At 42.8% G+C, this 14,368-nt stretch overlaps 1 protein-coding gene across 1 annotated transcript; it reads right to left on the reverse strand.

Annotated features, from left to right (window-relative positions):
• Nucleotides 1–608: 608 nt before the first annotated feature.
• Nucleotides 609–6,280, reverse strand: LOC122056410 (homogentisate 1,2-dioxygenase-like). The gene is made up of 9 exons (XM_042618348.1): nucleotides 6,025–6,280; nucleotides 5,349–5,585; nucleotides 4,253–4,332; nucleotides 3,227–3,394; nucleotides 2,964–3,139; nucleotides 1,432–1,501; nucleotides 1,183–1,337; nucleotides 1,016–1,099; nucleotides 609–918 (listed from the first exon to the last, which is right to left on the reverse strand). Exons 1-9 carry the CDS (start codon nucleotides 6,204–6,206, stop codon nucleotides 667–669), a joined length of 1,404 nt encoding a protein of 467 aa, XP_042474282.1. The 5' UTR covers nucleotides 6,207–6,280; the 3' UTR covers nucleotides 609–666.
• Between the last annotated feature and the right edge of the window lie 8,088 nt (nucleotides 6,281–14,368).

The raw sequence follows: 14,368 nt of genomic DNA on the forward strand, positions 1-14,368 counted from the left end.
CCAAAATTGACGAAATCAAATCACGAAATCAAATCAAATCAGTATTAGGATTATTAAAATAATTCTATTATAATTATTAGTATAATTTTTAAAATAATTTTATTATTTATTAATTAGTTAATTGATGAAGTACTTATTAAGCATTATATAGTATACTATCCTTATAATAAATATTAATGAATAATAATTTATTATTACTCTCACATCCGTTCTGGCCTCTTTCTTCTTACCGTGGGTAGGTTAGACATATGAAGAGCACATCCTACGTTATATACATGGCTGTCCACTTGGTCGTTCATTAAATCCCTGGCATTTTGCTCATGAGTCTTAGCCTAAGCCACCTGCACAAGTTAGATCCCTTGCAAGTAAGTAACCAATTCGAATTCCACCATCACTATCTCTATTAAGGAGTACTCACCTTCACCAATTTTAGGCAGCAAAAGAAATCTTATCTCAGCCCATTACTTCCATAAAAAAGGAGTTTGCCGCAACGAATCTATCGATGCCAATGATACATGGCTTCGGACCATCTTTTTCTTTTATTTTCAGTAATTTTTTTATTATTTATTATGCACAAGTTTACAAATTAACCATGCTTTTTTAGCGCATAACTTGTGGCAGAGAACGAAACAGGCCGGGGATGCACAAAGCAGCTGCTGAATTCTGTCATACAGTTTCACCATCTTCAGAAGGAACTCTTCCAGTGGCAGAAATAGTGAGAGTCCCATTTTCTTCTACTCCGTTGTGAGGCGAGAAGTGCGGCCTCAATCCAATCCAACACTGGTAGTAGTTTTTATCCAGGTCAGGTGACTCGAGTGCCCAAGGGCAAATGCGAGGTATGAGGTATGACTCGAACATGAAAGCCAAGGTACCCCCTATCCGAAATGGCTCACTATTGTCACCACAGGCAATAGTTGCCTAAACAATGAAATGGAGAACATTGTACAGTCCATTATGCAGCTATTGCAAATTGCAATCATTTAAAGCAATTGTAAGTTGGATCAGTACGTAGTACCTCATAGGTTGTAGTATCGGGTCCATGTGGTGTCATACAGCTATGGAGACTGGCACCCCCAGGAAGAAACCCATCAGCTTTAGCCTGTAATTGAGTGTTGGCTCAATCTTAATATAAAATGAAATTAGATTCATCAAGATGGAATAGGAATGCAATCATGTATATACCTCATACACACCATAAATTAAACCCATAAATTCACTCATACAATTTCTGTGATAATATGGAGGCCGAAAAGTATGTTCAGCAACTAACCACCGTGGTGGGAAAATTACAAAGTCAAGTAACGCAACACCTGGCTTATCTGATGGTGCTGTTAGTACTGCAAAACATATGAAAAAGCATAAAGTCAACTCAGAATTGTTGTCGTCCAAAATAAAAAAACTTGCTTAAAAATGAAAGCTCGAATCAAATACCTGTGTTTACAGAAGGATCCCCATGATCACATAAAACAGTATTGAATGGGCAGAACTTACCCAAATCATACTGAAACACACATACAAAAAAATAAATAAATAAAACTTGTGATGGAATCAATTTTAACTGCTATTATGACCACACAAAAGTAGATAAAAAACCATTGATAAGCTATATGAGAAATCCTTGACTGCTTAACTGCAGAACTGTAGCATAAGAAACTGAGAAATTAGCTATTATTCCTGTGTGTCCAAATGTGGTGATCCACTATGTTTATATATTAAAAGGGTGTTCCCCTCTCAAGAGACTAGTCATTTTGATGAAATGAGCTCCACTTGAATTCTTCATGGAATGAGAGATAGACCCATACTTTTGAGTCATGATGGACATGAGGGGATATGTTTAAGTTGGGATGCTCAACGCCTATAACGCCACTTTGTCTATAGTTATAAGGGTGCCCCCTTCTCAATAGATTAGTTATTTTGAATGGAATCAGCTCCACCCGAATTCAACAAACAACAATCATTTACTGAAACAAATGCAAACTAATGTTGAATTTCTTATAGACTTGTGGAGCAACCACAGGCATGAACAAATTCTGCTCTAGAACTTCCTATTTATATATTTGGTGTGACCAGAATCACAGGGAATGAAAGCATCATTCCCAAGGTTGATCTGCAGTATATTTATTGAACCAATTGAAACCAAACTATTGTAGCTTTATCTGGAGCTAGAGACATTAGTAATTGCATCGATAGTGTGAAGCCTATTGTTTCAGTGATTGTATGTCTGAGAAGAATTTTGAGTGTTAGTATCCATCAATCAGTTACTGTAACAAATGCAAACTAATGTTAAATTTACTTGTGGAGCGACCACTGGCATGAATAAATTCTTCTCTAGAACTTTCTATATATATTTAGTGTGACCAGAGTCACAGGCAATGAAAGCATCGTACTCAAGGTTGATCTGCAGTACACTTATTGACCAATTGAAACCAAACTATTGTAGAATTTATCGGGTGTCTAAAGGCATTAGTAATCATGCCAATAGTGTGAAGCCTAATGTTGCAGTCATTGTGTTTGTCCAACTTTAGCTAAAATTGTATTTAGCTCAAATACAATTTTGAGTAATTGTATTTGACTAACAAAAAGTACCATGTATGGTGCTTCTTATATATTAATTGAACCAATTGAAACCAAATTAGCGTAGCATTTACCTGGAGTCCAGAGATGTTAGAAACTGAATCAACTGTGTGAAGCCTATTGTTCCAGTGACTGAATTTTGAGTAATTGTGTAGGTCTAACTTTAGCTGAAATTACCAGACTAATGAGAGATACCTTGTACGGTTCTTCCTATACATTTATTGAACGAATTGAAACTCAACTATTCTAGCATTTATCTAGCATCTAGAGACATTAGAAACCGAGTCAACAATGTGAAGCCAAGAAGTACCAGTCACATATTTCGAGTAATTGTGTCCATCTAACTTAAGTTGAAATTACCAGTCACATATTTGACTACCAAGAAGTACCTTGTATGGTGCATAATTTCCATGCCAAGCAACCACATTAAATGGAGAAAAATCTTGTTTTGCAGTGAAAAGCTCTCCGCCAAACTTTTGCACAATTGTATACCCTGGCTGGTAATTTTCTTCAAACCAAGCAGTCGGGACAAGGAAATCTCTCGCAGCGGCCAGACCGTTAGCCCCTATGCAACAAATATATGTAAGTTGCAAAAAAAAATCTGAATATAAATTGATCAAATGTCTTACATGACAAGATACTAAGCTCATACCAATTGGGCCAAGATCAGGAAGCTGAAAATGTGCACCAAAAATTTCAGCAACATAGCCCCTTGATGGACCATCAGGCAAGTTTACAGAAAAACGAAACCCTTGAGGAAGGACAACCATTTCACCAGGAGAAACTTGCAACTTCCCACATTCAGTTGTTATTGACAACCCTGGGCTTGCCAAAACAGAAAGGTCTTAAGAAGAATGAGACGAATGACAACTAATCAAGTACAAACCACTTCTTGATGATGATACATGTGAATACATATTGTTGCTTAAAAAAGGACATAATTGTAAATCTTCTAAATTACCAAAATATAAGAAGATGACTAAATCAACAGGCAACATAATAAGCAAAAATATACAAGTTCTCCAAGTACCTAATGATCAAATTCACTGTTCAAGATGCACTCCCACTTAAATTAATTTATCAGTTATTTACAGGACATATAGAAGGAGATACCATATGATTTTTCTTGTAGCAATATAAAAGATAAATGGTTAGTTTAAACATTAAGTGTGATAGTGGCTTGAACAATGTTGTATAGTTATGTAACTAATGCTGAGAAGTTGGAACTTTCCAGATTCACATTGCTTGCTAGACTAGCTTCAAGATGCAAAGTGAGATACAAATGTTTAACTAGCTATATCACTTGGAAAAAAAAATATCTGACAGTTCAATTAACAAAATCGCATTTTCAGTCAAGAAAATAAAAAATAGTATATGAGTTCACATCCTCACTTAACTAATCAAACAATGATAGTTAAAAAACATTGAGATTAAACTATAGGAAGACATTTATCAACCTGCAAAAGAAAAAGCTCAAGAAAATTAAGTCATTACCAACTTACCAATACACACAGATTCTCAACTAGAAAATTATAGCATATGAGATAGAAGAACAATGTCCTTTGCTTAAGCAATGGTAGTGATTTCATTTTGGAGAAATTTCTTAAGTTTCCAATATTGGTTCTAGAAGTTAAACCACAGCAGTAACCTAGTCATAGAGTAAACAGACAACACGTACTTCCCTTCTGTGGAACTATTAAAAAATCACCATCAGCGTTGCATAAGGCACAACCATCCATGGATTTGTTAGCAGCATACCTGCACGCAAACAAAACATTAAAAATGATTAATTCTAATATCCATGTTTTCCTTCTCTCTCATTATATGAAAATTATGTGAAATCAATGAGGATGATCTAGATCAGTGCACCCACAGCTTCATGTGAAGCAATTTCAACTTAACTATTATATACTATTGACAAAATAAAATGATTGCTTTACTTCCATAACATCTCTGCCACATCTATCTGACATCAGGTAAGGTTTAAGAAACAAAGTTAATGTTTCCCAAGGTATTATAATAATAGATCAGGTAGATGAAAGCAAAAACATAAAACTGCAAAAAAAAAAAAAAACTCACTATTTTGCTATCTGAGGCATAGAGGAGTTTCTAATTCAGTACTAGCAAGAGTATGTTGGTTTATCAATCCTTTAGATTGACAGTTAAGTCAAACATCAAAGTGTAATTGTAGTAGAACTATTTAGTATCTTAGCATACATAAATGTGTAGTTGGGCTTCAGTATACACCAAAATTTTTCATGATCATATATTTGGGCTCAATCAGACAGATGGACTTTAGAATAACTATCTAAATTTTTCAAACATCCAGGATCCAGCATATTTCAGGTGAAGTTCGTTGTGCAATATATTTTGGTCAGAGTGATCGGCCCAAAACATGATTATCACCACCCTCACCCAAAATAATTTTCTTCTATTATTACATTGCTTTAATGTTTCATTTATTTTTTGTGCATAAATAGTAATATTTCAAGCTGTTTCATTTCTCAATATATATTTATGTATATATATTTTCTAATCTTTCTATCAGTCACTTGGACATGTAAATAGTGCTCTTTCTCAAGTTTCTCAGACATGTCAACAGCACTTTTTTTTTACCTCCTACAACATATAAAATCTGTAACTTGATTGACAGCAGAAAAATATTCCATTTCTCTAAGAAGCATTATTCATGAATAAATTAGTCCTCAAAACTATTGGAAATTCAAGAGTGATATAATGAAATCAAATAAACTAAAATGGAAAATTGAACATACATGTGAATTGCATAACCGTGCCGAATGAAAGAACTTCCCGATCCGCACACAGTATAAAGTCCATCAATGAAATCTGTTGATGAACCTGAATCAGGGATGTTTACTGGCTTCCAGCGGAGCTGAGTTGGTGTAGCAGAACTAGTTGTTTGATTAAATTCACTAACAAGACGTTCATGGCGAGGAACACGAGCGTGGAACGGTTCATGAGTGACCGAAGGCTTTATACGATACAACCAGCTGAGGATCCAGCGATTAAAAACAATAGCACAAATTAAAATTTAGACCGTTGAGCATGACAGATGACAAATTGCAGAGCTAATAGAAGATCTCCACCAGAGTTTACCCAATACTTATGATAGATAACTGAAATATGAGCAAAGGAGCACTTATATGAAATTCGGCAAGAATACTTGAGTAGCTATGCTAGCAGCAATTAACGGAAATTGGAAGCACAAAACCGGAAAAAGGCACAGGAAAGCAAAATAAGGAAGGACACAATGTTGCAAAATCCATTCGCGCATTCAAATCAGTCTCCACACTGAAAAATAAACACACAAATCTAAGATTGTTAAAATAGCTGAAATTTGAGATGGAATCGTCGGATCAGGCAAGCACAAGCGTTGGTCCTCCTTTTCCACTCAACAAAGTGCGTACTATCATGAACTGAAATGAGAACCTGCGCTGGTTGAGCTTGCGGGGGGCGGTGAAAGAGGTGCCGGAGATCTGTTCGGCGTAGAGGCCGTAGGGGCACTTGAGGGGGCTGTTCTGGCCGCGCGTCAGCGCCCCCGGCAGTGCCTCCGACTCGAAGTGGTTGCCGAACCCCGACAGATATTCTGGCTCCGCCGACGGCTTCTCCATGCCTAGCCTAATCGATCAAGGAGGAAGAGGAGAAGAGAAGAGCTTCTGCGCTGAAGTCGCCATAAAGATGCCTTTCTTATTCTTATTTTGCAAGTAGGAACTAGGACGTGACTGGATGTGGGACATCCCGTTCCGTTCCACGTCCAGCCAGGAAACACCATTATCTTCCTCAACAGTGGCGTCGTGGCGCGACACGGATGCAACAGCAGTGTAGTAACGTCATCATACAAGACAACCGGATTACCGTCCCTTGGCTCCGGCCATGCTGACGAGTCTCACACGGCACGCCTTCTTAAAAATAAATAAATAACAAAAATAGGCCGGATTGGATGAGAACATATCCTTAAATTAATTTTTATGATTAAGAAGATGATCCTTAAATATATATTGATGGGGATGAATTATTCATCTATTTTATAGGTGGAGATTATTCATCCTCATCGATGTATATTTAGGGATCATCCTCTGGACCATAAAAAACGGTCCAGATAATCCAGGCTCAGATTGGATTGCTCCAGGTTGAAGAGACGAGTAGGAAATGATAGGAATTTTCATGTCCGTAAATTATAAATAAGAGGATGATCTATTACATGAGGATCTTTGATTTGGACAGTAAATATCCTCTTGTCAGTAAATTATGGATCAAGGAATAATTTATTGCACGAGGACCCCGTCTAATTTCGAAGGGAATAAATTAGGAAAGTTGTTCTGTCGTAATCGAACTGTCTTCCTAAATGGGGATAATAATCCGAAGTAGTAAAATTTTAATTAGCTTTATTTAAACTTGTCTTCGTATAATTAGAATATTAATTTTGACTCTGACTCTCACGATTTGGTACGATAGTAAAATGTGTAGTCTATTTTCTAGATTCAATTTTCACGCCGATATATCTACGGTGATTTAATTAATAATGCAGGTGAATACCTTGTATAAAAAATAGAATATTAATTTTATCCTAGGGTATGGTGCGATGATAAGATGTAGGGTATGATTCCCATACAATAAGAGAATATCTACTTAAGTCAAACCTGATGATGTTAGATTGTCGGTTAAGATCCATCTGCACATTTTAGATTTATCCCGTTGGCGTATACTATTATTTAGGATTAACTAATTAATATTATATAATATCTTCAACTTATTATAAATTTAATATAAAGTTTAAAAACTCACAATATTTGTTTATTTTAAATATATAATGATGCCTCATTGATCTAATATTATACTATGTCATTAAATAAATTATTATTTATTTCATCCATAAAATTTTATAAAAACATAATTGAATCCTTTATCTCTTTAGATTTCAATTTCATCTTTAAAATACTATGATCTAATCTTTTAATATTTTTTAAGAATTACATACAATATTCTTTTATCATATGGCCTTCTTACTAGTTACTACGAATTCTTATATTGTATTGAACGTCGAAGGGCATTAAGAAAATCAATTTTTCATGATAAGTGTCATCAAAGACGGAGACATAAACATACATAATTGAGAATATAATAATTATTCATTTAGTTTATCAAAGTGATTAAGAATATAATAATCTCGAATAGGTTCGGACACTGGTTGAATTGAATTTTGGATTAGATTGGTTGGTCTCTGAAATAGAGTTGAGTTAGTTAGTACATGATATAATTATTATAGGATAAAGATTTGAATGTCGATAAAATTATCTGTTTTTTTTATCACTATTGGATTGGTTGAGTGCAAGCTATTTTTAATTTGTGTTTACCAAATCATGCTCAATATATTAATTTTTCAAAATCAACTCGCGGTGTGATATTCCAGACCGACAATTAGGCTTGGCAGGCTGATTAATTTTTTTTAAAAAAAAAATTAATTTTGATACAATAAAAATGTAAGGCAAATTTTTTTTCTTTGATATTTTAAAAAATGAACTTTTTCCGCATTAGGGCATTAAATTTCGAAAGACTAAACTGAATGAACAGGTTAAACGGATAAACAATTTGAATGGTTCAGACCGACAATTAGGCTTGGCAGGCTGATCAAGTTAGATGATGCAGTTAAGTTAATTGGGTTGGTTGAGCTGAGTGATTGATTGGATTGGTCGATTCAATTGGTTGAGCTAGCCGATCAGATTGATCTAGTTGAGTTGATAAGACCCCTGCCCTCCAGACCTCCGATTAGGTCAGCCAAATTCGCAGAAGGCCTTCTTGGTGGAGGCCACCAACGTGGAGGATGCCTTCACCGAGGTGGGGATGCAGTGCATCGCAGGAAGGTGGTCGACCTCGGCGAGGACCTGCGCGTGGATTTGCCCAAAGGTCAAGGTAAAGAAGGAGAAACAATCGGTTAATAAATCGCTGTCCTGTTCCAGTTAACTATAAGTAGCTAGTCATGCAATTGTGTCAATTTTTGTGAGTTCTTCAGAAATTCGGATAAGTTTTGCTTCTCTTTGTCCTTTCCAGAATCCATTTCTATGCCTCAAACCATGCTTAGTTGATTAAGGATCAACTCTGTCCTGAAAGGAAATACACATACAAATGGAATCCTTTGGTGTGACCGGCCATACAAATTTAAGCTCGTGGCCTCGTTCCTAGGGCGTAGCATAGATGGGGAGTGCATGGTTCTGTGACTGAAAGGTCTAGGGGTCGATCCTCGGGGTGTCACTGTCTGGGATTAACGTCTCCGCCATGTACTTTCCACCTATGTATCTACATTTATCTCCCTCTATATTTGTGGGACCGATTCTAGGGGGCCGCTGACGTGACGATTCCATATTTTTTTTTTTTAAGCTCGTGGCCTCGCTGCAAGTTTGAGGTAAGGCCACATGGACACCACAGATTCTGGCCTCTCTGTGACCAACTAAGCCAACCAAGTGACCTTGAGCACGAGCTCGATTTACTACGGCTGATTTGTATCGCTAAATTCATTCAACGATGGATTAGTAACTGATTTTGCCGGTCATTATTTTGGCTGCTAACTATTAAACGATGGATTAGTAACTGATTTTACATGTCATTATATTTTTGGTCACTAACTATAATGATTAGTGATCCGGTCCGGAAGCTGAGTCGGATGGATCGTCGGGTGAGGTGGCGAGAATGTTGACGAAGTCGCGACGTCCCGGAGGGGGGTGTGCTGAGATGACTCTCGTGTTGACCAAGTCTTCGGAAGTCCTCTAGTCAACGCTACCTGCAGCCAGCGACCGGGTTGACCCGGCCCCCGGAACCCTGATACTCAAGGCAGATCCAACGAATATATGAGTACAATACTAAGCCATGAAATAATGAAAATGCATATGAAATATGAACGAGGAACGTACCCTGGTCCAGGGGTGCGCCCTCGGATGGGACGCAGCTCGAGTTGTCGCGACCTAGAAGAGTAGATGATTCTGATCAGGCTGGATCTGACGGTGAAGAGCCGAACGAGGTGCAGAGCCGAAAGATGAGGTGCAGGTTGGGAGATAATAACGGCACGCAGGCCAGGAAAAAGCACCGGTACGCAGACCGGGATACGACACCGGCACGTAGGCCGGGACCCGAGATCGGCACGCAGGCCGAGACATGAGATCAGCGCACAGATCGGAACAATAGATCGACACGCAGGCCGGCACACGAGATCGGCACACAGGCCGGCACACGAGATCGGCACGCAGGCCGGGACACTAAGTCGGCACGATGACCAAAGCATACAAACATCACACGCATCGAGTCGGAACATAATGACAGCGAGGGCTCGGAGGGCTCGGATCGAGAGCGGGATCGACGTCGGACCTAAAGACAAGGGCCCTAGATGATCAAATCCGGCGCGGCTGCCGATAACGGTAATTACGCTATGAGGTCCGTTGAGATAGCGGGTCGGCCAACAGCGCCATAGCAAGTACCATGCCGTGCGACGACACTGCCTTTTGCGCCAGATCGAGTCGTGGGCGACCGGAGGCTGGTCGGCAACAGCAACAGTGCTGGGGCAGCAGCACCTCGTGGGCAAGAGAAGGAGAGAGCTGGCGCCGATGTTGTCGGCATAGAGAGGGGGAGAGGACTGCTGGCGAACAGGACACCCGCTGTGGCTGTCCGCGAGAGGGAGTGAAGGTGTTGGTGTGGCTATCGGGAGAAGGGAGAAGAAGAAACCTACATTAGCAGCTGGAGGGGGATTGTCGTTGGCGATTGTCGCTCCATGGTGTCCTCAAAGGACGCAGAAGGCTTCCTGCCTTCACTATACCTCGGCCAGCAGTAGGGGAAGAGGTGGTGATTCGACTTTGTGAAGAGACGAAGAGGAGGAGCAGTAGGGAGCGGCGCTGCAAGGTTGGCCGGCGGCGACGTCACGAGGAAGAAGAAGAGGCGAAGTGCGGTGGTGCTGCTTGCGAAGAGTGGAGCGTGAGGAAGAGGAGAAGAGCGATATCCGGTCCGGCGGCGGCTCTACAAGGAGGAGACGAAGGGGACGAGGTCCGGAGGCGCCTGCAGGCAAGAAGGGAAAGAGGGAGGATGGAGGTGGTGGCCGGCTGACGATGGCGTCGTCTCCGGCGAGAAACATGAGGAGGAAGGAGAAGTCGGCAGCTTGGTGGCGGCGCACGAACGAAGCCCCCTGGCGGCTGCTGTCCCACGGGCGTGAAGGGAGGGAGAGCTAAGAGAAGTTGTTGGCATTGTGTGGAGGAGGAAGAAGGAGGTGGCCGGAGGTCGGCGCCGGCGAGGAGAGTGAGAGAGAAGGAGCCCCGTGGGGAAGCCCCTGTGGCGGCGGAAAAAGCCCCTCCACCCAGCCCCCTCTCCATGCGTGCTACAGTGTCTCTTTAAAGCCCTAGCCTGCCCAAAGACAAAAATGCCCTCCTATCTCCACATAATTACCCCTTTGCCACATATCCATATCACAAGCCTCCCCCTCAAGTCTAGTCGAAGGAGGCGCAAGTCCGACTGACTAGACCAAGCCCCAAACAAAATCGCTACCGCACCGGGAATCAGATCATTTAGGCTCATCTTATCACGTCGGACAAGTAACTACGGCGATGCAGAGTACCCAACAGAGCGACGAGAAGAATAAGTGACGACTGATCGACACAAGACATATCGAGCGAGTGTCAAAAGAGCAATCTAGCAGATGTCGAACGATATCGAGTAGACGATCGAGAGATGCTGAGTAAAATGATCGAGCGACAATCAAGCGACCGAAAAGTGTCGACGGAGTGATCGAGAATGCTGAGCGAGTGGTGTCGAGCGTGCAATCGAGCGACAATAAATCACGACCGATCCCCAGAGAGAAAGATGGGCGAGCAAAGCCGTGATCGCGACCGAGAAAAGTATTGCCCGAGCCGTGAGCGCGACTGAGAAAAGTACTGATCGAGCGTCAATAGATCGCGACCGGGCCATAGCAGGATTGATCGACGAGCAGAGCCGTGAGCACGATCGAGAGAATGTAGTCCGAGAACCGTAAATCGTGACCAGACGATATAGAGACGGAGTGACGAGTAAAGCCATGAGTGCCGACCGAGCAACAGCAGAGAGCGGAACGTGAAAGCCGAGTGCCGGGCAGAGCGGCGAGTAAAGCGATAAATGCCGACCGAGCAACAACAGTGAGCGGAACGTGAGAGCTGAGTGTCGGGCAGAGAGGCGAGTAATGCGATGAATGCCGACCAAGCAATAGCAGTGAGCGGAACGTGGGAGCTGAGTGTCAGGCAGAGCGGCGAGTGAGCGGTGGGTGGGATAAGTGACGGACAGAGCAGCTAGTGAGTGATGAGTGCTGACCGAGAGGTCGTTGGGCATGAGAGCAGAGCTCACTTATAACTTGCACTGGGGCGAGAGTCTGGGACCCTGACCGGGAGGTGCTCTGGAGGCCTAACCAGTACTCGATCCGGAGACTTGTGACCCAGAAGCAATCCGCAGGCCTGACAAAGAAGCAACCTGGAGGTCTGACCCAACCTTGATCTGAAGGTCTAACCCAGAAACAATTTGAAGGCCTGAAAAAGAAGCAATCTGGAGGTCTGACCCAGCCTTGATCTGAAGGTCTAACCCAGAAACAATCTGAAGGCCTGACAAAGCAATCTGGAGGTCTGACCCAGCCTTGATCTGAAGGTCTGACTAGGACTTGGTCTGTGGAAGACCGAATGTGCATTGGTCTGACCGCCTGACCGAGAGATCGTTAGTGATACTCTGATCCGAGACCGGGGGTAATACTCTGGTCCGAGACCGGTGGTAATAGCCCAACCCCGAACGGGGGAGGATAAGCCTTGAAGCCCATAGAAGCGAAACCTGTAGCAATATAAAGGGACAGAAACTTTATCATACCTGATCATAAAGTGATGCCAACCGACTGAGGATCCGTCTCGGTCCCTCAACTCCCGAATACCCGTGGAGCAAGGGGAGAAGAGAATAATCTGAGCCCTGACCGTCAGAAATCTGGGACTATCGACCTGAAAGGTCGTTGGGCGTGAGAACAGAGCTTACTTTTAATTCTCGCATGGGAGCCGACCTGGAAGGTCGTTGGGCGTGAGAGCAGAGCTCACTTTTGATTCTCGCATGGGAGCCGACCTGAAAGGTCGTTGGTCATGTGAACAGAGCTCACTTATAATCGAGGCGATAACCATGGAGGGCTCACTTTAATTTCGATGGGAGCCGACCGAAGGGCTGGGCGAGCTCACTTATAACTCGACCGAGGCGAGAGTCGGGATAACCGACCTAAAGGTCGCGTGAGCAGTGGCTCACTTTAATTCTCTCATGGGAGCCGACCGAAAGGTCGTTGGGCGTGAGGGCAGAGCTCACTTATAACTCGTACCGAGGAGAGGTCGTTGGGCGTGAGCACATGGCTCACTTTTAATTCTCGCATGGGTGCCGACCTAAAGGTCGTTGGTCGTGAGAACAGAGCTCACTTATAACTCGACCGAGGCGGCTCGAGAGTAAGGTCGTTGGGCGTGAGCACAAGGCTCACTTTTGATTCTCGCATGGGAGCCGACCTGAAAGGTCGTTGGGCGTGAGAGCAGAGCTCACTTATAACTCACACTGGGGCGAGAGTCTGGGATACTCCGGTCCGAGACCGGTGGCGATGGCGCTGGTCCAAGACCAGTAATGATACTCCGATCCGAGACCGGTGGCGATGGTGCTGGTCCGAGACCAGTAATGATACTCCGGTCCGAGACCGGTGGCGATAACTCGACCCCGAACGGGGGGGATAAGAAATCCAATAAGCTGGTCTGAGACCAGTGACTATCACTCAACCTCGAACGGGGGAGATATGAAATCCAATAAGCTGGTCTGAGACCAGTGACAATTGCTCAACCCCGAGCGGGGGAAATATGAAATCCAATAAGCTGGTCTGAGACCAGTGAAAACCACTCAACCCCGAACAGGGAAGGATAAGCTTTGAAGCTAGTAAAAGCGACGCATGTAGCAGCATGAGGAAATAAAGCTTATGTCATACCTGACAGCGGTGTGGTGCCAACCGACTGCGGATCTGTCTCGATCCCTCAACTCCCGAATACCCGTGGAGCGAGGGGAGAAGATAAAGGGCGCGAAGCCGATATAAGGGAGCAGAGCCCATAGCCATAGAAGGAAGCAGAGCACCGTAGATGAAGAGAGCAACACCTGTAGATGTAAGAGACTGCACAACAAGTGAAGGATGCAGAGCATATAATAATAATAGAGTGAAGTGCATATAGCAATAAGAGAATGTTGAGCCTCATGGTGAAGGGTGCAGAGCCTGTAGCAATAAGAGGATGCAGAGCCTCATGGTGAAGGGTGCAGAGCCTATAGCGATAAGAGGATGTAGAGCCTCATGGTGAAGGGTGCAGAGCCTGTAGCACACATGATCGAGGAACTGGGCCCCTGGCCCCTGATCGGAGAGTAAGGTCCCTAGCCTGTAATCAAAGAGCGAGGCCCCTAGATCCTGATCGGGAAGTGGTACTGCAAGTCAATGATCGGGGAGCTGTGTCTCAAGTGTATGAGTGGGGAGCTGTGCCCCTAGAGTATGAGCGGGGAGCTGGGCCCCTAGTATCCGATCAGAAATTGAAGGCTCTAGTCTTTGATCAAGGAACTAGGCTCTTACTCTTTTATCAGGGAAATATAACAGTTCCTATAATCGTAAAAAGAGAGCAGAGCTTGTAATCGTACCTGATCGGGAAGTCATGCCAACCGGCTAAGGGTTGGTCTCGGTCCCTTAACTCCCGAATACCCGTGGAGTCAGGGAAAAAACATAACGGAAAAACTAACC

Source organism: Zingiber officinale, chromosome 3B, assembly GCF_018446385.1.
Source record: "Zingiber officinale cultivar Zhangliang chromosome 3B, Zo_v1.1, whole genome shotgun sequence".
Taxonomy (NCBI): Eukaryota; Viridiplantae; Streptophyta; class Magnoliopsida; order Zingiberales; family Zingiberaceae; genus Zingiber; species Zingiber officinale.